Below are 26,710 nucleotides of genomic sequence, written 5' to 3'. Positions count from 1 at the left end.
AGAGCGGGGGTGGGGGGAAAGTCTGCTTAAGCTGAGATAGAGTTTAACACAAGGATGTTCTGGGCAAACAGTTCCAGATTTTGCCCAGTCACTTCTTTGCCTGAGCTAACTTCAACACAGTGGTCTCCAAAGTGGGGTGCGTACAACAATCCTTTGGGGTATGGGAAGAAAATTCTTTTCATTAACAGTACGAAAAGTAAGTGTATACTTCATCTTTGTCTCACCCTTTTTAATTCCTATTTTTGTGTATGTTTGTAATGTACATATTAGTACAGTAGTACATGTGTAGAATTTATAAATAAATAAATATCCCGATATTGGGGGAGTGCTCATAGTTTTTTACTGATGGGGTGCACGATCAAACATCTCACTGCCCCAAGACATATTCAGTATTCTTTGCAGGATCTTAGAGAAAAAGAAATGTCTGCCTTCGTGAGTTTTGAGTACTCCAGCATTGAGCTCCTTGATGATTTGGGATCCCTCTCCCATCATGTTTTGAATGATACTGGAATTCAAACTGTCTTCTTCAGTTAGACACACCATGAATGACACACTTCTTTTGACTGTCCCCCTGTGAGCTGTTATTTTTAAGAACTTCAGAGCTGTTAATTTTAACCACTTTAAGGCCTTAAGTGCCCTACCCTCACTATAAAAATGCACTATTTCTGTAGAAGAGCACAGCCAAAAGCACTGTCCTCTAATGTTCAACTACAACAAATCCCAGGGAAAAACATGTCCCAGTGACAGCAAACACTTCTGACAAAAGCAAATGAAGGCCAGAATACACCTTGTCATTACTACAATCGACGCATATCACTAGGCAATCACTTCATCTGGAGATACTGAGTGTGGTACAGAACAAGCTGTTCTTAGAATAGACCAGAATAGTTCCAGGTGGAAGAGATTTCAAGTAATGATCTAGTCCAACTGCCTGATCACTTCAGGGCTGATCAAAAGTTAAAGCATATTATAAAGAGCATTGTCCAAATGACTCTTAAAACGCTGACAGGTACGGGGCATTGACCACCTTTCTGGAAAGCCTGTTCCAGTGTCTGACTACCCTCTCGGTACAGAAATGTTTTCTAATAACTAGTCTGAAACCTCTTGATCAGCTGTGCATTAGTTTAAACATATCTGACTGATGATCAGGTGGTCTACTGCAGTTTCACTTTCCTAATCACATTTGCCACCAGACACCTGCCAGCAAAGTGAAACGTCCAATTCCCAGATGAGTGGGCATATTCCTAAGAAATCCAATCAAATTGACACACACAAGAAAAAGTTACTTTCTGGTGAATAACTATTTTGATCATAGATTTTTCAGCTTCACGCCTGTTCATTGTAGTTTGGGTACTCCAAACTGTGAGACAAAGTTAAGAATGCTGAAAATTGTAGAACATTCAGTTCTGCATAACAACTGTAAACCAAAATTACTTCTAAATTTCTCCAATCTCCTATATCCACATTTATTTCATCCTTTACAGCAAACTGCCTTATTAAATGTGAATATGGAAAAGTTTCTCTGTAAGTTATTTAAAATCCATTAAGATCATACGTAAAACATTTTGCAGGCCTGTGAAATACCATTTGAAAGCGTCAACAAACACTAAACACAAGCTTGAAAAGGTAGACCTTGCTACCTTAACAACAGCCAGTGGAATTGAAAAGCATCATTAAAAAGGAAATATAGAATGTTTATTTAAAATAGTTTCCATTACACAGCAAATGATCCTAAATCAGATCTCAAAGTGTTTTACAAACAGTAATGTAGTATGCCTCAGGCAGAATTATAATCCCAAATTTGCTCTTACCTGCTAATAAAGAATTCAAACAGATTACAGCACATATTCACTACTCCAAAATGCTACTAACAGTAGGAGAGCAAAACACTAAAATTTGGAATTATGTGAACACTATTCTAAAACAGCTTGGAAATAAAAAGCAATTTGGCCAAAAAACCAATTGGCCAAAATATTACAGGCACATAAGTGATACAACATGTTCTGCTGCCAGGTCATCCTGGGTCAGAATAAAAGATATGAAAAAACAAGAAAACAAGTCGGAAAGAGTGATTAAAAGATGTTAATTATGACTGGTGTTAACAATCGGAAACCTGCTAGTAGGAATATTTCTTCCCTTCTCTCTCCCCAGTAAGGAGCTACGAGTTTCTAACACACTTTAAGAGTTCATCTGACAGGCACACTATACTCACAGCGATAACAATGCAAAATCATACCTCTCACTCCAACTACCTAGTGTAGTCCAAGCTCCTGACTGCAGTTTCTCACAAACAGCTATGTAAGAACACACTGTCAAGATACAACAGAAACTGCTTCATACTTGAGCCTTCACATAAGAAAGCAAACAAAAATCAAACCCCAAAGACTGAGATTTTTTAGAACAGTCTGACTGCATATAGCTTGGCTAAAAATTAACAGCAGGTCTGTTCAATAATTCCAGTAACAGAGTGGGTTTAAAAGAGCTCATACCTTCCCTCCACTTCCCCCAGATAATAAGGGAGGCCAAAGAAGTAGAACATGAATCATTAGCTGTATCAGCAAATTCAGAAAAGAAATCAGTGACAGGTATCCCTCAAAATCTTGCAGGCAATCATAAAAAAAAAACAAAAACACAACCAAACATCTTTTCTTCTTCCTCAACTCTGAAATTGTCAAAAATAAAGTGCAAATGCTGTGTTCCTGAGGAGTTTCATAAAATCCATTCCAAGTACTGGCAATAAAATTATCTACTGCAAGACAGAAAAGCCTGTATTGCTTCAAAGGCCACAGACTACTTCCATTTTACTTCAGGGCTCAGACACATACAAATTACTCCAAATATAAGGTAATTTATCTTATATTTGTTATGAACAGAACATACACTTACTGCAGATGCATACTGTAGCAGTCTCATGGCAACCTGTCACCACACAGTAGGTCTTCCATCTATCTGGATCTTTAGACATTACAAGGGAGTATCTCTGCAAAAGGACAGTACCTTCCTATCCAACAGACAGGAACAGGAGGATAACTATCTAAGGAACTAGATGATCTTAAGATCTTTCCAACCCTAACTATTCTGTGATTCTATGATCACAAGATACTGGAATATTTATCATATTAGTCATGACGTACACTATTAAAAAATTAAGCCTTCTCCTGTTGTTTTAGCATTTTGGCTTGCATTGAAGAAACAGTGAGTAGGAAACTGCTTAATCAGTTTGAATATTTTTAAGACCAGATTACTTTTTACTGAGTCTGAGCCACGTGCAAATAAAATAGAATCTATGCAAACAAAATAAATATTTCTTTAACCTTTCCTGCCTAACATTTTAAAAATAGTGCTCAAAAGGAAGCTGCTTCCATTTTTAAAGGGTAGCCTTAAAGCCGGAATAAAAAATATTTATAAAAATGTGTTAAAAGTTTAAGCAAGTTTATTGTAAGCTATTTCAGATTAAAAAATTTAAGTTTATCTTAAAATTATTCTAAGCAGTTTTCAGGGGAGCCATTTCTGAAGACTTTAAGACTTGTCATGGAGAAAAAAAAAGCTAAAACACACCCATTCCTTTAAGAAGTTTCATTCATTTCTACAGGACCACAAGTTCTTTGTATTGTATAGTAAAATAAGTTAAATAATTTAACTAATACTGCTCTAACAATGTTTCTCCATTCTACTAACTTACAACTGGTCTTGCAGTTCCACAATTATATATTCCAGCTGTTCCTTCTCCATTTTATGGGCTAGGTCCATATCTTCAATTCTTTGTAACAGTAGTTTATTCTGTGAGACAGATTCAGATAGCTGGTTTTCTCTGAGTCGTACCAATTCTTCAAGGTAACCCTGGAAATACAAGTGTTAGAAAGCTTTAAGGAACACACTGTCAAAAAAACCTTTTCATTATGTTCGTTCACATTTTTCTGGTTTAAGATGTATACAGTTCTACTTTGGTTTTGTTGTAGACTGGGGTTTTCTTTTAATCTTCACACAGACTAATAAACTGACTAAAGGTTAGTATGATGTTTCCTAATAAGTACCAAGAAAATCATGTACTTATTTACACTGCTGCAGAGGAATAGAATAATGGATGGAACAATGAGACAAGAATGCCACCAGCACGAAATATTAACTCATTTTTCAAAACCAACATAGAAGAGTCACTAGTACAAGAAAAAGATTAGAACTGTAGGTCTTAACAGATACAGGATGTTAGATATTACCTAAGAAGAACAAGAGTAGAATGCACCTATATGGATCTGTATAGTTAATGAAAGGGAAACAATTATTATTACAAAATATCCAATGTTACTTTGAAATTTCTTTGAAAATTGCAATACCACATCACACACACAGATGACATGGAAGGTTACTGAAATAAATATTCATCTTCAGCTGACACTATAAAAGATACTGTACAGTTCTTATCACACTTCAACTAGTTAGTCTTTTACAAAAATCCACGACGTCTTTTAATAGCAGCTGTGATGGCACAGCGGTCACAAAGTATGTTCACAAATTACACACCTCATTACAATATTAAGTAGCTATTTATTTTTCTTGTTCAAGTCCCAGGACATCACATGCTAGTAACGTCTTATCAATTCTGAATTAAACCTGGATACAGGAAGTCTATAATGAATAAAATTTTGCAAATTCCTTGAAGTCTAAGGCAAAATAAGTAATTAGAATCACAGAACCACAGAACCATAAAATAGTTAGGGTTGGAAAAGACCTTAAGATCATCTAGTTTCAACCCCCTGCCATGGACAGGGACACCTCACACTAAACCATGTCACCCAAGGCTCCTTCCAACCTGGCCTTGAACACCGCCAGGGATGGAGCATTCACAGCTTCCCTGGGCAACCCATTCTGCTGCCTCACCACCCTCACAGTAAAGAACTTCTTCCTTATATCCAATCTAAATTTCCCCTGTTTAAGTTTGAACCCATTACCCTTTGTCCTATCACTACAGTTCCTAATGAAGAGTCCCTCCCCAGCATCCCTATAGGCTCCCTTCAGATACTGGAAGGCTGCTATGAGGTCTCCACGCAGCCTTCTCTTCTCCAGGCTGAACAGCTCCAACTTTCTCAGCCCGTTTTCATAGGGGAGGTGCTCCAGTCCCTTGATCATCCTCATGGCCCTTCTCTGGACTTGTTCCAACAGTTCCATGTCCTTCTTATGTTGAGGACACCAGAACTGTACACACTACTCCAAGTGAGGTCTCACGAGAGTGGAGAAGAGGGGCAGGATCACCTCCTTTGACCTGCTGGTCATGCTCCTTTTGATGCAGCCCAGGATATGGTTGGCTTTCTGGGCTGCGAGCGCACACTGCCAGCTCATGTTAATTTTCTTATTGACCAACACCCCCAAGTCCTTCTCTGCAGGGCTGCCATTCTTTCATAGGTGCACATATTAAAAAAAAAAAAGTAATTGAAAAAGGTAGTTTTCATAGACGCAGAACAGGCGTAGTCCTGTTGAGCAAGCACAGAGGTTTCACTGAGCTGGTAGCAAGATGTTACTAATTGAATGCATCACCACAAAGACTATTAAGGGTATAGAGCATCTCTCATATGAGAGGAGGCAGAAAGAGCTGGGATTACTCAATCCTGGGCTGGGGAGAAGGGAAGATGGGCAGGAAGAGAATCATATCAATATGTATTGATTTTTAGTGGGAGGGTGTAAAGAGGATGGAGTAAGAATCTTCTCAGGGGTATCCAGTGAAAAGAGGCAGCAGACACAAACTGAAATACAGACAACTATTTAAATGTGGGGAAATAAAACTTAAGAGATTTTAGCCCAATTGAACAAGGCCCCAGCAACTCACTCTAGTCTACATTTTTTTAAGCAGTGGATTTGGACTAGATAACCTCAAGAGGTGCCATCCAACCACAACTATTCTATGATTCTGTGACTACATACAGTTTTATCTACTGGATATATTCATATTTTATACAAATTTATTTTAGTCTCAGTACAAGTTCCAAGGAATTTTAGGAGTTTTTCAGTATGCTCAATTCTGCCTGTCAAATGTTACCATTACCCTTACTGTTAAGGTACTCCTTGGACCTTCAAGTAGTACTTTAAAAGTACTAAATGATGCGTTCAGACATATTTCATGCTTCCCAGAAGTCTCATATTTTACAAAAAAGACTAGACATGGAGCATCACTATCAGAAACAGAGTACAATCAGACAATAAATATCTCTGTAACACGTGAGGTGTATCATCCTACCAGTAAAAGCCTATAAAACTCCAGTATAAACAGTAAACAAAAAATTAAGAAGTTTACTACATAAAAGTGAACAGTTTACACCACTCCAAAATAGGCAACAGATAATTACCACAGAACTATCCAATGATTCATTGATCTGGACAAGAGACAATTTGGAAAATACAAACTCGTCATATTTCCAGAGTGGCCTGAAGAAGGCAGGAAGTTCCACTGTTCATCATTTTTTAACATGCAAGAGCTAGGCACCATGAAACAAAGCCAGTAGGAGCCAAATTCAAGAGACAGAAAAGAAGGTGATTTTTCACACAACAGATGGTAGATGTGCAGAATGCTCTGCCAAAAAATTGGTTTGGAAGCTAAAAATTTACATAGGGTCAAGAGAATATTTGACAAGGATTTTGAAGAGAAATCCATTACAGCTTACTAAACAGACAAACCTTATCAGCTTCAGGAAGTCCTTCAGCTAACATGCATTGGCAAGAAATGCAAGAGTTAAAAAAAGCGCATATACATTTGCTTTGCTTTTATTCTACCATTCACATCTACTTTGGGCAAGTATCCAAGATAAGATAGTAGGGTAACCAAGGATTCTTGGTCTAAACCAGCACAGCACTGTAGATCCAGTAAAGCAATGCTACCGTTTACCTTGCCAAAATAATACCTGACCTTATCCTACTATTCAAATAACTTGGAAGATACACATAACTTAGTCTTAGCTGCAATCCAATTGCTTGTCATATTTGTAACCCTGGTAAACACCATTGAGCTGTGCTATTAATGACTGCAGTATACATACTTAATTAGGAGGCACAAAAGGAATTTATCATTGCTTGTGCAAAGTGAATGACAATAGAGCAAAAGAAGCACCCATCAGTGTATCAGTTACTAAAAATACATGATTTTCAACTTGGTCTTCTTGTCACAATGGTCCAGTTTTCCAACACAGAGAATGTCAGAAAGCCCCTTTGTTTGAAAGAAAGCAATCTGTCTCCAATTAACTACTATCTACTGTACTGTGTGCAACTCAACTGTTACTGTAACTCATTGCCATGAAAGAGGTCCCAAAAAGGGAAGGAGAGAAACACACAGGAAAGGAGCAATATTTCATAGTCCATCTAAGATCTTAATGATCATTTGGACAAGATATAATAGAACAGATGTAGTACAGTTAAAGCAAATGACATTAAAATGACAAAAAATGACAAAAAAAATAAAATCAGGCACATCCCAAATGAAAACTAGACAATAGAAAATCTTCTGTCTGTTGGAGTAAAAAAGTTATTCTGCTGCTGCAATTGTCAACTAGGCATTCTAAAAGAGGACAATTAGGGAAGTGTCAACAGCTGCCAGAGTAGCCATCATTTTGAAAATGGTATTAAATGCGCCAGAGTTTTCAAAGAATTATCATAAAACTGACTTGAATTCACCTCTACATTAGTTGACTATAGAGGTTGCTTCATTAAGAGAATGCTACAAGGAATAATGCAAGTCACGAAAATAGTAATGCTCAAAAATTTGAAATACTCAGTATAACATCAGCAAATAACTTCCCATGGAATGTAAATATTTCTGGATTTTAGACTTGTGAATAAACCAAAACCTCCATTTGCTGTTATGAGCCACTAAAGATCTTTGTGCTTTTGCAGATGGAAAGCTTCCTAGTGATTCTGGCTAGTGGATTTGGACACTGTGTTTCAGTACTGTTTCTACAGATATCTGTCACAACTTTGATAGGGTATCCTTGGAAATGAACCACTTGGATGTAACAAGAAAAATAAACATCCACCTATTTTGTTCTCTTCACTGCTTCTCCAGTACTGATTACACTTTCCTCATTAAGCCCCAAAATATTTACAGTCTTTCACTGGGTGAAGGTGAAGAAGAGTGGAGTTCAAACCAATCCTGTGCTTTTGTCTGGACACCAAGGATGAAATGCTGTCTTGAATATGTTCCTGTGCATCAGGGACTGCTGGGGTGGAGAGGGAAAGATTTTGATTTTGCTTAAGTATTTGAAGAAATTCCTTTTGATTGACACATTTTGGTTTACAAAAGCAGGGAGAACATCCCCTGCACCAGAGAGAGCCCCAAGGAACACAAGTTCTTTCCATATGGAAAGTCATACCGTACTGGCTAAGAATATTGTACAGCAACCTGGCTGTCAACACTGAAGGTCAGATTTCAAAAAAAAAAAAAAGAAGTCTAGGAGACCCAAAATAGAAAAGAAATAATTGAGTGCATATTTTTAAAAAATACCTCTCACATCTATCATCCCACAGTAAGTCTGACTTTTTCACAGTTACTTAGAAAAACTTTAACTAGGTTCTATCACATGCATTAAAGTAAACCAACCTCAATTCTACCCATTCCATATTAAAACTGACATTCAGCAATCCATATGAATCCTAATGCCAGGTCTCATTCTCAGGTATATTCTCTCAATCTGGCTATATTTCTTTAAGAACATTAAGCATTTTCTTCAATTTTTCTGACCCCTCCTTTCTTTCTCTGTACACTATTTCTTCAGTGTCTATGAACAGCCTTCCCTTTTCTCTGTGTCTCTAGCTAATATGCATTGTGGTCTGTAGCTGTAATATGCTGTCATGAGAAACTGAGAAACACTTTGCTTTTAAAAATACTAAAACGTTTAGACATATATTTCAGCTCATCTTTAACTTACAGTATTTTGGGTGGTAGAGGGAGAACCTACCTTTGGTTTCTATAATAACATTCAATATACCGCCTAAATTATTAAAATCAAACACTTTTTTCTTCTCCCATTCTAACTTGAAGCAGGTCTTAAAACTATATATTTTCTAAAAATCCATTTCAATATCACTGAGAAGATAGTTTTTCTTTTTATTCCTAGATGCAATTTGCTGATCATTTTTGTTTACTGCAAGACTAAAGTTTAACATCACTATTGTTATAAAAACCTTCAGCTGGTAGTCTACCTACATCAGTAAAATTCTATGGTCTCTAAGGAAAAGGAAAATCATGCGGACAGTCGTGTTTACCTCAAGCTCACAACTTAACAGCTTCATAGATAACACTGCTTTTAACTCTCATATTGGAAAAAGGGGCCAAAGCTTCTGCATTAGATTGTGAAATCCAGTATCCGTACTATCATCTTCACCTCTCCCTAAACCTCTTTTCCCTCAAATCAGTGAGCAAAGATACTTAAGATACTCTGAAGATTGTACATTTTAAGACCGCTTACAGGAAGGTAAATAGTATTTAATATATTTTTCTGCCTTTGCTTAAATGGCTATGTCACCAGTTGGCTGATGATGAGCTTTGGTTCCATCAACCCCCTGACAAAACTAATCTTTTACCTTCTGTTCCAACGCAAGCCGGTACTTCTGTTCTACCCTTTTGCATTTGTTGTACCAACTGTTTTCATCTGTGATGAAAGGAGGACCAATGTTTTCTGGCGTACTGCCTTCACTGCCACTACTGCCCAGCGTTCTTAGCTCTTCTTCATCACTGCTGATGCTGTCAGAACTGAAAGATCATATTAATTAGCCAAGTGAAAAGCTGTGTTTGTTAAAATGCAAACCCCCCCTTGAAATTTGAAGCACCACAGTTACTAAATACATCTAAAGCTCTGTAAGTCAAAAAGAAACAAAATATTGGGATAGGATAGATCACTAAACACAAGTTATATTTCAAGCTTTTATTTGTATAGGCACCTAAAGAATGGGCAAAATTTGCCCGAGACCTTAGTTAAGTTGTCTTAGGCAAGTCAGACAACTGCATGTAGTATACCCTCCTGGAATACAAAGGGCCTGTGCATTCCAATATGCTGTCTAAGTGGTGACTTGGATCTTCCCGTCATAAATTCAGAGTAATATAGCATTATCTGAATCTAGATGTTATTTGTTTCCAAAAAAGCATAAAAATAAAAAGTGATTGTTGTTTACGTTAAATTATGATGAATTTAAATGAAAACATATAGTTGTGGTTATAGTGAAGACCATGTGCCTGTTATTTCACAGAACATGAGCATCTCTCCATACAGTATGCAAATTCACTGTGAAAATATCTGCATATCATCCAGAATCAATCTATGCCAGAAAATTCAGACATCTGTCTCAAATACAAGAATTGTAATTTAGCCCAATACCCATTTTAAATCTCTCCTTACAACTATGCTTTCCACTGCATTAACAGCATTTACTAGTTTTTAAAGTAGTGATTCATACAACTCTATGATCCTGCCATGATGCAAATTCTGCTTTAACTGAATCATGCAATTTGTCATTAACACGTAATCTATTAAGAACTTCAAGAAAATAATTAGGATGTTTCATGTTCAGTTGTACATCTTCAAGACTACTCCTCACTCCCAACTGCTTCCTCCATTTTGGCAAAACTAGCAATAGAACACATCCCATTAATTTCCATGCTTTTTAGAGATACCAGATTGCTCTCTGATCTGTTAGATAATGATCACGTCTTTAATTTTTAATCATATAACGGATCACAGGAGCAAAATGTAGCTGGAAGGTCAGATTATATATGCAATTGGTCATGATTTCTATTACGTGCTAACTGCTCATACTGCTTATCTGTCATACCTTACCATTTACGAAGACACATATAGTTTTTATTTACAAGACAGCTACCTTCAAGTTTATGGCTACACAGAAAAGGACCAAGAGAAAGGACAACTTGGTCTGGAGATCTGCAAAGGAAATTAAAAAAATTTGTTTCCTTGCGAACTGTGATCATAATCCAAGTAAACAAAGTTAGCATGACTCACTGTGATGAGTCATGTAATAATTCTACCAGTCTGAAAGAGCCAGGCAGCTGAGTGCACAGGTTTGTATTTAGAGATGGATATTATTTTGAATCTGAAATGAAAAGTATGGGGCCCAGTATGAAGGATAAATTGTTAATAAAATAAGATTAAAAAGTGCAAAGATAAAAAGTACCTTTGGGTGAACTTCAAATATGGTGTATAATCTATGACAGCTGGAAAGCTGCCATCCAGTCCCTCACCCTTCAGGCAAAAACTGATAAAACAGAGAAACAACAGTAAGATTATAACAAGAAAATTATAACAGTGACAGTTGAATCTTATCAATGTGAAATTTTTCTTAATTTTTTGGTAATAAGAAAGGCCTAGAGCATTTAATACTGAAATCCTACTCAGCCGAGCTAGACTATTTAATATTTAATGAGAGTCACTGAGCATATTATAGCATAATGAAACCCCCAACAAACAGTAATTCCACATGATCGGGGAATAGATCAGGGCAAGTGGTAATTTTTAATTTTTCACTTCTATTCTGAAACTACAGATGGATTGAAGGGAATAACAGGAAAAAGAAAGCTAGCCAGAGCAAGAGAAAGAGAAGAGCTATGGATGAGAATGGAATCTTCGGCATTTAAGCTCATTTAAAGAGTTTGCAGAGTCTTTACATAACCATCCTACTAACTTTAAGTCAAAAATCAGTTCTCAAAAATATTTCACGGTTTTTCTCCTCTCAGATACTTTCTGGTGTGGGGCTGCAGGAAGATGAGGGACATTAATGAATCTTACTTTCAGAAAGATGTTCTGAAATGGCTGTAGCTTTACAAAGCTCTCATCTACCCTGTATTCTTTTTCTACTTGATATAAAAGATTGTATGGGAACCATGTTTAATTATCACAGAAGTGGCAAAATCAATCATGCTTCCATAAGGCTCATATTCCTCACTCTTTCCGTATGTCACTGAAAACCCAATTCTAGTAAGACATGGCTTTTGCTACTTTTCCTAACTTAATTGCAAAGTGCCAGTTTTTGCAATGCAGTCACTTAAGTAGTATTTGGAAAGTACATATGCAGGGCTGGGTTTTGGTTTTTTTTTTCCCCTTAAGAATAGAAAAGCAAGGAAAACAAGAAAAAACACCTCTGCAAAACCACAATTAGTTTAAGCAGATACACAATAAAAATGCTTCTGTAGCACTATATTCCTATTTTGGCCAGAAATTTTCTAGGCTCTTATATGTGGCATTGACAAAAACTTAAATGTCTCCAGAAGAATGTATAAATATGCTTATATTAGAAATCAGAGAACAAAGGAAGAATAAGCACACTCATACAACTAAGCTCTCATACTGGTAGTATGTACCACTGAGGCTTATGGGAGACAAACACTATCAACTGATGGTTATTTATGGAAGGACTTACATACTCCAGACTTATTCTTGCTATGCTTCTTACTTATGTATAGCCATATTTCTTCCAAGTATAGTAGTAACAGAGAAGTAGTTTAATTTCACATAGAGTAAAGCTTAAACTAATAAAAAAATCTGGTAAGAGCTGAATTTGCTGTATACAAGGCTAACTCTCTTATCATCCAGCAACATCAATCAGTTCCCTCAGAACATAGCTGATGATGTTATTAAGCCAATCTAGTGACTAAATGCTGGCAAAAGAAGTTACCTTTGCTTTCAACCTCTCCCTCCACATTTTTCCTTTTACTTTTTTTTTGGGGGGGGGAGGTGGTAATTTTTATTTTTCTTAATTAAATCCCAACCAGACATTCCCTTTCCCCTTCTTACAGTGGTATTGGCACTTATCCGACTCCATGATGAGCTAGCTCAGCCATCATGACCTGAATTTTTAGCATTTTTATTCCCCATTAGCATCCAGTTGCAGTTCCACAGGCAACTAAAATCAATGCTCACTGCCACTGGAAAGGTAAGAGATTACTTAATCCCTTTTATTCCTTTTCTTCTCTAATCCTTACGATCATATCATATCTGCCACTTATAGGATGTTTCCATGAGCCAAACTAGCTAATAGCAAAAGAACTATCCTGTCTTCTTATTGAGTATGGGTTTTTTACTCTTTAACAAGTTAAATTGACTCACAGAAGAGTCCAACAAGCCTCAAAACTGGTATAAGGGTACATAAGCAAATCTCTAACGGTCTTTTGTCAACACTCAGTGCATCCAGTGAGACTGTGCTGTTTTCTTTCTGACAGTTTATCTCCTAAACTGGTTTGTGACAAGCATTAATGCTGCTGCAGTGTAAATTTTAACAGCATATTGTCAGGAGACTGGAGGAAAGCATTATCATTCTCCTTTTTCCTATGCTGTATTACAAAACCCTTCCCCATTTTATGAGGTTAGCTTGACCCAGTCAGGCATATTAACAGGGCCTGGCACCATCTTCTCATAGGCATTGTAGACTTTATACCTTGCTGATGGTTTTGCTATATATATGTGTGTGTGTACATAGAATCATAGAATCGTTAGGGTTGGAAAGGACCTTAAGATCATCTAGTTCCAACCCCCTTGCCGTGGGCAGGGACACCTTACGCTAAATCGTATCACCCAAGGCCTCGTCCAACCTGGCCTTGAACCCTGCCAGGGATGGAGCATTCACAACCTCCCTGGGCAACCTATTCCACTGCCACACCACCCTATACACACACACACCCCCCAAAGTGTTGTGTTTTTTTTTTTTTAATTATCTAGGGTGTGTATCTTCATTAGCCCAAAACACAGAATTAATTGTATAATAAAGCACACAAAAGTCTAGCTAAAGACTGCACAGGTAAATTCATGTAATCTTACAATATTTTGCAGTTAATTAAAACACATTTTAATATTAAATGGTCATTTGTAGGTTAAGCTTTTAAAATGTAGAAGTACTAAAGTTAAAGATACCTATATCTTCTACATACTCAGTTACAATGCTGTCATTCAGTACTAGGGCATAACTGTGTACTTAATCCTTTAAAAGATTCAATTGTCTGTAAACTTCACTTAATAGGTTTAACTTATTTTCTGCAATTACTCTTCAGATTGCTTTTAGAATTTTGATACCTGAAAGACTGTGTAATCATGCAGCTATATAAACTATGGTATGGTTTTGTTCTTATCTAGAAGAGCCATTCAAGATTCTTTTCTCTATCCCTCCCTCTTCTCTCCCCACCTAATTTTTGCCCCTCAAAAGAGTTAGAGTTAGGAACTCTAACATTGCTTTTCATAATGCATCCACTCTTGATTTCAAAAAAGAAAAAGTACTTTCCCTGAGCATTATATTATGAAGCATGCAAATATAATACCTAAAATCAATTGCATTGAGTCCCAACAGCATGCCAGCAAGCATATTTGCTTCTTCACCAAGAACAATTGCTCCATCCTCATAAAATCTCCTTCAATAAAAAAAGAAATTAGTTCAGTATTATTTGAGAGAAAATGATATTAACTATTTTTCATAGTTAATAGAAAAAATGAAGAAATACAGTTTAAATAAAAAAACCTCATGTGAACCCCGGGGGGGGGGGGGGGGGGGGGCTGATATTTCATTTCAAATAAAGCAAAACAATAAATCACACAGCACAAAGCACCACAATCTTAGAGCACATAAAAATTTAGGTGGAAGCAAAACCAATTCATAATATTAGCCCTAAGAAATGGATGAAACGCAAAGGAAGTGATGAAGATACACTTTAATCCTGAAAGGCAGAATATGTATCATCTCTATAAAAAAAAAAATCCATCATATAAAAAAAAAAATTCTCACAATTGCACTTGCAGACTCTTTAAATGTTCAAAAATCATTCTTCGTTCTCAGAAAATATTTTCAAAAATCAGCTATTCTCCAGGTAGCACGCTTTTTCTACTGCATGCTCGGGTTATTCATCCTGTATCCAGTTATTCTGAGATTTAAAATTTTCATTATTTGAAGGAGGAGTGTTTCTTAGCACCATTTTTTATTGCAAAAAACCTACTGGCCAAAGTTTTAGAACTCCATGCCTTGATCTCAAAATACATTTCCCATACCCTGGTACAGGCAGACTTCTGAAGGCTGGCTGAGAACAGTGACCAATAAAGAAACCATTTTTAAATCTGTACCCCCTCACTACCTCCTCATTCTCTCCCATTTATTCTCATTTTCTCCTCCTAACTACCACAGAAGCTACTTCCAGACATAGCTGTTCCATGCACAGAACATACGGGAATAGGACACACCACTGCCATGCAGAGACTTGTAAAAAGGCATTTGGTCTGTTTAGCAAAGTAGCACACAACTGTAATTTCTGTGTTTTGGGGCACAGTTCCTGAGTCCTGGCAGCAGCAGAGGCAGAAAGGTCACCTGAGCATCACATGTGGAAAGAGGGAAATGAAGAGCTGTTCAGTACCAACTGCAAGGTTGAAAGGTCACTTACCAGAAACCAAGATCCACATTCCACCTATACATTCTAGCCATGTATGATTGTAAGAAGGTGCCAGATTATTGAAGGCAATCCATCTTTCAAATACCAGTAGCAATGCCCTACCAAAAGCTCCATCTGTTTTAAGAACTACATGTAAGCACTGGGATGTCTCAGTAAGAGCCTGAGTTGCCTGCATGGCAAACATCCAGAGAAGCCACATTTTGGGGCACAGTTCCAAAGACTGAACTGTGTTATAATGCACACCATCAGAAGTCCCACTTTTGCAGTTTCATAACAGACATCCATTTGCTGTAAGGAAATGAGTTGTCCAAGACCTTGGATGTTCTCAGTAGAAGCAAGAAATCTGGACGACTTCCTCTGGGAAGACAGAGATTATAGTCTTGACATAGAGACTATGATGTACAGACTCAACTCTCTACTCTTGAAGTTCAAGAATGGCACTAGGAAATTAAACTGGCTAAGACAGAATACTGAGCTAGATGGACTTTACAATCTGATTCAGTACAGTTACTCTTATTTGTGAACTAAGAGCAATGCTCCCAGCACAAGCTGATTGCCAGCTATTTCACTGGCATTTGTTAAATTACTGCTAGGTACCAATCTGTACAGTGTTCAGTTTATCTTGTAAAATGATGCCAAGGAAGTAATCACACAAAAAAGACGGGACATTATTTGTAACAGTGAGATGCAGATGTGTTAGCCTGACAATGGTAATGTTTCTTAAACCAGCTTCAGTAATCTAGCCAAAACAACTCACAAATTTTCTCTCAGGGCTACGCAGCTGACATCTCACAACAGCCTACTTTAAGTTAAGAGTCTGTGCTGAGCAATTTTTTAGAAAAATAACTGTGTGCCCATGCATAACCCAACTCCTGTCTCAGTGTAATATGCAGATCCAGCACTAATAACGCGCTGCTTTATTAAAGGACTAGCCGTAAGATCAGGCACCTAATCACAACAGTGAGGTTTAAAAAGGGCTAGCAGTATGACAGATCAATCTCGTAGTCTACATATACACATGTATAACATGATATTTATAGTTTATATCATTATTAAACAGACATATATCAAAATACATAATTTAAAATTCTACATAAATGGTGCAAAGTATCACCAAAAGAATCCAGCCACTTATTAGGCATCCAAAATCCCACAGAAGAAAAAGACAGTGCGTCCATTATTGCTAGTAGATTTGAAATCCACCATACCAAGATCTGAAATTGGAACTTCTATTTCCATTAAATGTATTTCAAATATTACTTCAAAACAAACTTTGCACTTACTATGTTTGCAATGCAAGAGGGGTTGTTTCCAAAAACTATACCACTGAAAGAACATTCAAATATATTAAACATCAACATGTTCAAATAAATTAACTTGAAACTGCTAATAAAATAATACCACTGTTATCCACTAGAAAACAAACCACACTACCAAACATGGACAAAGAATGTACTACTTAACTACACAAGTCTGTGACCCTCCTCTTCCTCCTCATCTCCCCCTCAAAAACCCAAGTGACTTCTCAGTTTGAGGCAACATGAGTAAATCTTTTCCAGAAATCTTTGGTTTATGAGCTTCTTGTCTACTGTAAATGCAAACAAATCTGGGTAAAATAAAGATTATAGGTCTGGAAACGTCAATAAAATGTGATGTTTCCCTAGTTGTGCTTCAAAGTCACCTTAATATTGGCAACATATATGGAGATCTGTGCACAAACAGTCTTAGAAACAATATTCTAAATGAACTGAAGTCCTTGCAGAGAAAACTCTTACTGTTCAAAAAGCCCATTCAGTAGATAAAACTTTTAAGAGGTCAACATCAGGTACCATGTTACAAACACACTCATATTTAGATGACTTCAACATAAATCTACAAGATACAGTTGTTGCAGGATACAGCATCCTATAACAATCGCATTATTTAGAACCAGTCCAAAACTGGCAGACTATTTTCTATCATAACACATATTCTTGTACGTAACAGATTTTACCATTAGAAGGTAAAAATAAATAAATAAAATGTTACAGAAATTTCGTATTACAATACATATCCCCATGCTATGCCTGATCATTAATTCTGTTCTATGTCTCTCAACAGGTTCATGGAATTATTTTCCTTTCTTCTTCAAGAAATGTTCCTATAAAAATTATTTTTTACTGAATCTCTAGGACTTTCTGTCAAACATACCTAATTCTGAAAGGAACATTACATTTTCCTATCATCTTTATCACACTGCAATTTCAGAATTAGACATTTCCTTCTCTTTTGGCCTTTCAAGAATTCCAGACTTATTTCCACATTTTTAAAATCACAAAGAATTTTAATTTTGCAGTTTTACCCATGCTAACATCCAGTCAGTTCACACCAACTCTAGATATCTTTTACAATGTTACAGCTCCTTTACTAGTGACATCCTTTCCTATACAAATCAAGTGGAACATGCACTTCTAAACCCAATACAACTTACGAAACATTTGCTAAAATATTGCAAAAATAGGAGTCTTAGAGACCTGGTTGTTTTGAAGTCTCTCAGAGCTGTGGAAATGTATTCAGACAAATGCTTTTCCATAAGTGCTACTCTGATCCAGGCTCGACCCTGCAAGAAGAAACAGACATCAAATACCTAAATATTACAGAATGAAACGATTTTCCCTGTGAAAATGAATACAGTTGATTTATTTGGGTGAAATGAACTTGTTAACAAAATCACCACTAAACAGAAATAGTTGCTAAGATCTAATTCATTACAGTGATAATGAAAAGAAAAAAGTATTCTTACAAATCAACTTCATTATAAAATAAAGTTATCAACAATTTAAAGGTGGAGGAAGGGTATTGCTTTAATCATATAATCCAGCCTTTTTAATGTCTCATGCGCATAAGTGACAGGAACAGTAACACATCATGGCAAAAAGCTTTCCATTTTAAAGACAATGCTATTGGAAGTAACCAAATTGTTTCCAATATAAAGCATCAGTAACTTACCCTCAAGGTGTTTTAAGAAAAAAATAATTCTCTCCATTCAACTATTTGTGGGATCAATAAAAAAATAAATTACTTTTTCCCCCCTCAGTAAGGGCATCATTACAGAAGCTTGCATATGATATACAGGAATTAACTCTAATCTAAGAGGCCAAAAACAGTTCTATGAACAACTGCAATAGCTTCAAAGATAACCTTTAGGAATGTGTGTTGCACTGTATTTAGAGGTCTAGTGCACAGGATTGTAGTTTACAGGAAAAAGACATTTCAAGTGGCTGCCATAATTATGATTGTCACTTTAAGAACACCAGGAACATTTATTGCAACCCACATCAACTTAAAAATAGTTAAGGAATAAGATGTCTTTGTGCTTAATACATTTGGCCCTTACTGACATCTAGCCGAGTATCACTACAGACATGGTACTAAAGCCACCTGTAGTAGATTATAATCCTACATCAAATTTATATAGACCTAAATCAAACTTATAATGAGATAGAAGTAAATAACAAAAACAAAAAACACTTTCATAAATACCCACAACACAGCAAAAACTTTAACATAGAGTACATCAAAATTAAAAGGAAGTTTATCTGGACAGCTGCCTTTACATTGCAGTTATTTAGGACATAGAATCATAGAATGACTTGGGCTGGAAGGGACCTTAAAGATCATTTGGTTCCAACCCTGCTGCCATGAGCAGGGACACCTTCCACTAGACCAGGCTGCTCAAAGCCCCATCCAACCTGGCCTTGAACACACCAGGGATGGAACAGTCACAACTTCCCTGGACAACCTATGCCAGTGCCTCACCATCCTCACAGTAAAGAATTCCTTCCTAATACCCAACCTAAATCTACCTTCTGTCAGTTTAAAGCCCTTCCCCCTTGTCCTATCAATACATGCCCTTCAGAGAAGTCCATCTCCAGATTTCTAGCAGGCCTTTTTAGGTAGTGGGAAGCTGCTGTAAGTTTCCCCTGAGCCTTTTCTTTTCCTTGCTGAACAAACCCAACAATCTCAAGCCTGTTTTCATAAAAGAGGTGCTCCAGCCCTCTGATCATCTTCACAGCCCTTCTCTTGAGTTGCTAAAGCAGGTTCATGTCCCTCTTGTGTTGGAGGCCCCAAAGCTGAATGCAGTACTGCCGGTGGGGTCTCACGAGAGCGGAGTAGAGAGGGAGAATCACCTCCCTTGGCATTTGACATGCTTCTTCTGATGCAGCCCAGGACACGGTTGGCTATCTGGGCTGCAAGTGCACACCGCCAGGTTATGCTGAGCTTCTCAGCCAACACCCCCAAGTCCTTCTCATGGATGCGCTCAGTCTATTCTCCCCCCAGCCTCTATCTGTGCTTGGGATTACTTCCACCCAGGGGCAGGACCTTGCAGCTGGCCCTGTTGAACCTCATGAGGTTTGCACAAACTCATGTTGCATGAACACGAGTAAAATAGTCAAACCCTGATGATTCTGTTTTGCTAATGACTAAAGACTATGTAGCTCCAGTGAAAGCACGGCTAGGTAGCACTGGCAAAGCCTTACTAACAGCTCCAATTTGGACCACCAGTAAAACTGATGCATACCATTGGTATTTGTGTTGACATGTCTCCAACCTTTTCAGATACAGACAACCAAAATACTTCTGCACACACCTCCAAAAATTAAACACTGTTCTCCACACTGCACGAATTACCTTCTTTGTTTACTATTTGGCATGGACTTATCCACAAAGTAGAAGAAAACTCTCAATTTATTTTTAGGAGTATTTTAGAAAATAGCTTTACATTTTATTATCTGCTGAATTTAAGTACTCATCTCTATTAAAATCTTGGAATTCAGAAATATCATTAAAATATATCCTGAATATAATCAACATAATCATCACATGCTAGAACATAAGTCTCTCTAGAAAGTATTTGAAAATAAATTCTCCAAATTATCTGAATTTTCAGATCTCAACATAAGCAAGAAAAGTTGCATGACTTAAATTATCAGTCTAATACTCCAGTACATTGAGTGATAGGACAAGCATGTAATATTCCGGATAGGAAAACCAGTCAATAAAATATAATAATAACCAGTCAATAGGAAAACCAGCTTTTTTTGCCACAGAATCTCAAGTGTTTGAAAGCTTTTATGCAGCTTACATATACATTTACTATATAAAATGTAAAACTGAGTCTATGCAAAAGAAAAAAGGAGCAATAGCAGACATTGCAAACAGGCTGTTCTGCAATACTATGGATCATTAGAACAGCTGTTCAAAGACCTACTAGATTCATGGTGCTGCTTGATCTAAGCATCATCTTTTAATGAAGAAAAATATGGTTGTGTAAATACCTGTAATTTAAATTGTACAGTCATGTCCCTGAAAGAAAAACCCAACAACCTACAAATTATTTGTTTATAACAAGTTAAATATTTCCACCTCACCAATGACACCAACTCTTAATAATCCAGAGTATAATAAACCTGGAAGATTTTTAAAACAGCCACAGAACACAGTTTGCATACTTCTTCAAACAACTGATTCCAGTTCATTTAGGAGTAACAAGAATTAAGAACACTAATTTATGCATCCTTTTATGTTACTTATGCTTTCAAGTCTGAAGGTTCTCAGTTATCAGTCAAGGCTTCTTCACACAGAAATACAAGCTACTGAAAAGTATTCCAATCTAGTAAAAAGAACTTGTAATCTCTTCCTAATAGTACTTTTTTTAAATTTTTTTTTAGATGTTTGTGTATGCTGTCTCACACCATTAAGATTTAATGATACATCAATTTAAAGCTCATTCCTATTCAGTTCATATGCATGTAAATACATTAAATTGTTACTTCCTTAATGTTTCCATCATACTGACAATCAGAAATTATGATTTCATTTCTATATACATCCTTTAAAATCTTTATTAGCAAATAAATCTATGAAAGGCTTCCTGCACAATGACACCAGCAAACTCAAGGGTTCATAACACCTTTTTTATTAATGCATGAATTATATACAAAATAAAATTACACTTAGGTTGGGGGGAGGAGGGGAAATCACAGTTCTACAATTTTAAAATAGTATTTGTAAGGCATTTCCACACATACATAATTTCCCTCAACATACTGCATTTTTAAGCTCAAAAATGCGAAGGCAATTCAGATTTAAATTTTTTTTTTAAGTAATTATTTACTAGGTACATATAAAAAATAATTATTTCAAACAATGAAAAATTTTGTGGGGCAAGGTTGGTAATATGTTTTTCTTCTGGGTACAGAAATGTCAGCTATACTTTACACAGAACAATGTAATAAAAAAAAGTCAATTTGACCTTTCTCTTCCCTACCTTAGCTCTAGAAGAACCGACATTCTCCATGTTCTCAATACTGCAGATGCAATTGTGAGAGACTTTTCGGCAAGCTACTCGAATGTAGTCCCAGAAACTACGAGGACTTTCATAGCCGAACCAGGTGATCTGACCTTAAATCAAAATACAAGATATGTAAAGATTGATGAACCTCCCTCTCTGCTTACTGGAGATAAAAATAATTCAAGTACTTCCCTATAGGTTGCCTGCACCAACAGGATTTCATACTACCAAGTCCATAAATTCCTACTGAAAATTGGCTTGCAGGTGTAAAAAATACTTGCATTATGCAGCTCACCCTGGTTTCAGACCGATGCAGATAAAGAAGGTTGGAGCTTTTGTGTATTTTGTTGTTTTCTTCCTTGTTAGCATGCTATAATAATACTCAAGAGTCCTTCATGGACTTGTTACATCATAACAGGGTACACTGTCTTCCAACTTAAAAAGGAGATAAAGTAAGTATTTCTGTTATTTGTTTTAGGTAGAAGCATGTATTTCATTAATACAACCAAGTAAAGAGAGTTTTGTTCTTTAAAAAATGTATTTTATACATATACACACACCACTGTTTGCTGCGATACTGTTATCTTCTTTTAGAAAGGGATTAGAATTTTTCAAAATTGAAAGGGAAGCTGATGCATGATCAAAAATGTTTCGCAGTTACAATTTATTTGGAATACACACAAAAGAACATTCCTTGGGAAACTGACCAAAATAAATTGAGCAAATCAATGTATCTTCTGGAGCTTTAACCAAAATCTGTTTTTTGGGTTGTGCTTTTGTTTCCTTCCAGTTTGCAATGTATTGCAGCTAGGAAATGAAAGGGGAAATTACATACTACCTGCAACCTTCACATACAAAAGGAATTTAACCACAGACCTAACAGTTCAGCCCCATTTTTCAGCCTGAACAGCATATAACTTTGAACAGGTATGTAAAAATTAAGATGAGCGTTGCCCTCTGGTGACTCCTATTATGTATGTGCAAACCTTTTCTCTGTATAAAATGAAATCTAATTTTTAAGTTAATTTTATTTTAAGTCTTGAGTTGTACTTGGAAGTTTTACTAGTTTATCAGAAAGGCTTCTAATTCTTTTGCTGTTAGAAAGCTCAGATTTCAAGAAAAAAATATTAGATTCACACTGCAAATTATGCATACTAAAAATAAAAATGCCAACACATGATGACAAGAATATTTTTATCTAGCATGACTTATCTTCGTTTCAAACATAATTAGTGTCAAAGATCTGTCCCATATGATCTTAAGACATTCAAGTGGTGGTTTTTTTTTCCCCTAGAGGGTGCCAAGTAACTTGACTTTGTGGTCCATCTGCTAACTTTGTCACATGGATTTGTTTACTACATTCAAAGTTTGACAAAAGACTTGTAAAAAAGTATCAGGAATAATTAATATATACTACTCAATATACCAAATGTAAAACAAAATCCCAGCATGCTTCAATTACAGTAGATTCAGATCTTCTCAATTCTAAGGTGTAAAATAAAAATTTCTGCAAGGTAAGCAGTATAACAAACTCCTTTTGTTGTAATGCCAAGCACAGCAGACAACAAAAATTCAGTGGCATTTTAACACTAAAAGTTACGGGTTTTTTCACATTCTTTGCCGTATTAGAAACATTTCTACCCTAGGGATTATACCTGCAAAATGAAATGCAATTTAAGTATGAAGATGACTTGGTGTCACCAATTCCAGTGCAAGCATATAATGGCAAATAAACGCAAGCATACCATATAATAACTTCTGTGTTTTTTTCTAACTATCTTAAGGACGGAGTATATGTAAGAAAAGGACAGTTTCACTCTATAGTTTTCAGAAGTCACTAATTCAAAGCAATTACTTTCACAAATAAACACTTGAAAACCACAACATTTATATAAAAATATCTTTATAACAGAAATACATACCAGCACACACAGGATTTATTTGCCTTACACTGATGAAAGTAGTAAGCTGGCCATAATCGCAACATACTGATACAATAGCTCTGTGAGAGGGTATGATGGGTTTCAGACTTCAGTAGGAATTGTCTTCACCTGAAACTCAAGCCAGCTCAGGACCTTTTCTGAACCAAGAGCTTCCGGATCTCACTGTTTTCTCCCTACAACTTTAAACCTTGCCCACACTCTGGTAATTAATGCCATTTGAAGAAAATCTTCCTTAATCATTCCATACACAGAAAGATGTTGGCAAAGACTGAGAATAGTGTGAATATATTTTAAGAACAACTACATAAGACAGCTTATATTATATATAAGGTATATATAATTATATACCATATATATAAGGTATTATAATAGGTATATTATATATTATAATCAGTAGATTCCCTACAATTTTAAAAAGCTTTCAACATATGAAATTCTATTTGGCCCTCGATGCACACAGCCATGAGAACTCTCAAAAATGAGGAATCAAACAGCCCCCACTACTCAGCATTTGTCAGGCTGCGGCAAGAGTGCTGGGTCCAGTTCTGGTCCCCACAATTCAAAGGCATGGACATACTGAAGAGGTTCCAAAGGAGGAGCACAAAGATGTTCAAAGGGCTGGAGAACCTGCCCCAAGAGGAAAGACTGAAGGTGCTAGGTCTTTTCTCCCCAGGGAACAGAAGGCTTGGAGGGGAACTCATCACAGTATTCCAGTACTTGAAGGGCTGCTACAAAGAGGATGAAGGCTGTTTCTTTACAAGGAGCCACATGGAGAAAACAAAGGGCAATGGGTAGGTAGAACTTGCACCGGGAGAGGTTTCATCTCAACATAAGAAAATTTTTTACAGTAAGAAAAATTTTTCCCTGGAACAACCTTCCCAGGAATGTAGTAGTCACTGTCGCTGGAGATTTTCAAGATGCAACTGGACAGGGTGCCAGATCATCTCATCTAGGCTTCTTTCCCCACAGATGGTTAGACCATATGATCTCTTGAGGTGACTTACAACCTGGGCTGTTCTGTGATTCCAAATTCATATACAAATTTTAACGGGAATAAGTTTCCTGGGAGGCCCAAAGAACAGAGTATGTGGTCTTCACCATGAAGTTTATATGTCATCAAAAGACACACAAGCTAACAGCTATTCTAACAGTAAAGATGTTACTGGTTTTGTCAGCCAAACAAAATTGCCACGTAAACATGGAAGCTGCATGTCTAATATCAAACATTGTTCAAATTAATTCAATTCTTGTTTACAGAATTGCAAAGCAAACAGAAACAATATTGTGAAAATTCTTTATTTCAACCACATTTTTGAATACTGCTACATACCTATTTGTATCAGGTCATTTCTGCTCCAGTCTGACTACCAGATACAAACATCCACAATGCCAGCTGTTGTGGACCTTTTCTTACACCCAAGAAGCTCTTTACATACAAGACATTAAACAGTTCGATTACTACTCACAGTCCAATTTCACATCTACAAAGTTTTACAGTTGCAAAGTAGTAATGAGTAGGATGCTTTAAATTCGACGCAGGTTTTCTCCAGGCTTCCGTGTATTATTTAGTTCACAGCAAATTCTTCTATTCCACTAAAAAAAAAAAGTTTTAACACAACTGGATGGTAATGAACTGGCCTGCTACTCCTTTGAGGAATTTCTGTGATAACTTTTCTTTTCTTTTACAGAGTAGGTCATTAAAAATAAAAAATTTACAGTAGTTCATAAACTCAGACCTCCAAGACAATTATAAATGCATTTAAGATTCTTCTCCATACAGAAGAGCATGAGCTAAACCACAAATTACATAAGAGCCCTACTATTTCCTTTTAGCCAAAACCAAGTAATATGTGTATATAATTATTAAATCTAGTAACAAAAGCTATTCTACTGATAGAACCAAATAAAGGGCCATCACAGCTATATGCTTAGACTCTTTTTCATGACCATAGTGCCTTCAGCTCTTATACCCTTAGCCTTACCTTTTTTACCCCCACTGTATCACCATTACCTTAACTATTTTATCCAGCAGATTTGTTTCTCTCATGATGAGCAGCATTACAAGCTGCACCTTACACAAGGAACTTGCTTCTTCACCTGTGGCCTAAATCTACAAGCAGACATAATTGAAACCCCCTCCCTTTGGCACTTCCTTTCAGGCACTGTTTATGCCTAAATTATCAGAATTGCTTAAAGAGACTCCATGAAATAGTAGGCAGTAGTAATTGCCTTTTTTTTTTTCCCCTCCTAGAAATAAATAAACTAAAAACCATATGGGAAGAAATAAATAGCACACTGCAGATACAAGAAAAGTCTTTCACTGCTTGAGAAATGAATTACTTAATAATTCAGTTTACTATGAAGAAGTGCAAAAACTGGACATTTACCAATGACATCACTAATACAGCCATTTACTGTTACTACCAGCAGACTCCTGATGATGCACGAAACGAGAACATTTTATAGAATGAAGAAAGGACAATAATTTATCTTTCTATTTAAGCATCACTACCGCCATAGAAGCTTACTATTTGTAGGAAGTTTTCTAAAAGGAAAAACAAGCAAACAAACTCCACAGTTACTAAAAATTAAGAATAACATAGATCAGATAGAGACAAGCAGCTTTGATGGGCTATCCTAGCAGGCGGCTTTTGAGGTATTCATAATACCTCTCAAAAATATGTTCAGGAAAAAAAGGCACACAAATTTGTGAGTGTCAACATACACAGCACAGCATACTGGTTTGTGTCATTAGGGTGTTAAATCCAAACAAATGTATAGTTGGCAAGTAAATTCAAGGAAACCATAAAGTGCAAAATTACAGAAGTCACAAGCAAGATGAGCTATATACATTGTCAGTGGCAGAATTTAATTTATACACCAAAAATATTTCTAAGCATGCATACTGGCTAGCAGTTCAGATATGAACACATTCTGTTGTAAGGGATATTACAGTGAAAACATAGTAAGTCAACAAATGCATGACAACAGTTTTCAGAAATGTTATAGGTGATGCCCATAAAC

The 26,710-nt window shown here is 36.4% G+C and overlaps 1 protein-coding gene across 2 annotated transcripts in view; it reads right to left on the bottom strand.

Annotated features, from left to right (window-relative positions):
* The window catches only part of RUNDC3B (RUN domain containing 3B), a 52,098-nt gene that overhangs the window by 11,941 nt on the left and 13,447 nt on the right, over positions 1–26,710 (bottom strand). For both annotated transcript variants that reach the window (XM_061468393.1, XM_061468394.1), the window contains 6 exons: positions 21,720–21,853; positions 17,923–18,008; positions 14,294–14,383; positions 11,164–11,244; positions 9,562–9,730; positions 3,683–3,840 (listed from right to left, as the gene is read on the bottom strand). In XM_061468393.1, the coding sequence (XP_061324377.1) occupies positions 3,683–3,840; positions 9,562–9,730; positions 11,164–11,244; positions 14,294–14,383; positions 17,923–18,008; positions 21,720–21,853 (718 nt within the window). The remainder of the gene's footprint in view (positions 1–3,682; positions 3,841–9,561; positions 9,731–11,163; positions 11,245–14,293; positions 14,384–17,922; positions 18,009–21,719; positions 21,854–26,710) is intronic.

This window comes from Pezoporus flaviventris, unplaced genomic scaffold (assembly GCF_033815535.1).
Source record: "Pezoporus flaviventris isolate CSIRO_AGI_PZ_B2104156 unplaced genomic scaffold, CSIRO_AGI_Pfla_v1 ptg000047l, whole genome shotgun sequence".
NCBI classification, from domain to species: Eukaryota; Metazoa; Chordata; class Aves; order Psittaciformes; family Psittacidae; genus Pezoporus; species Pezoporus flaviventris.
The sequence above is the reverse complement of the archived record's forward strand: the minus strand, read 5'-3'. Positions and strand labels throughout refer to the sequence as shown.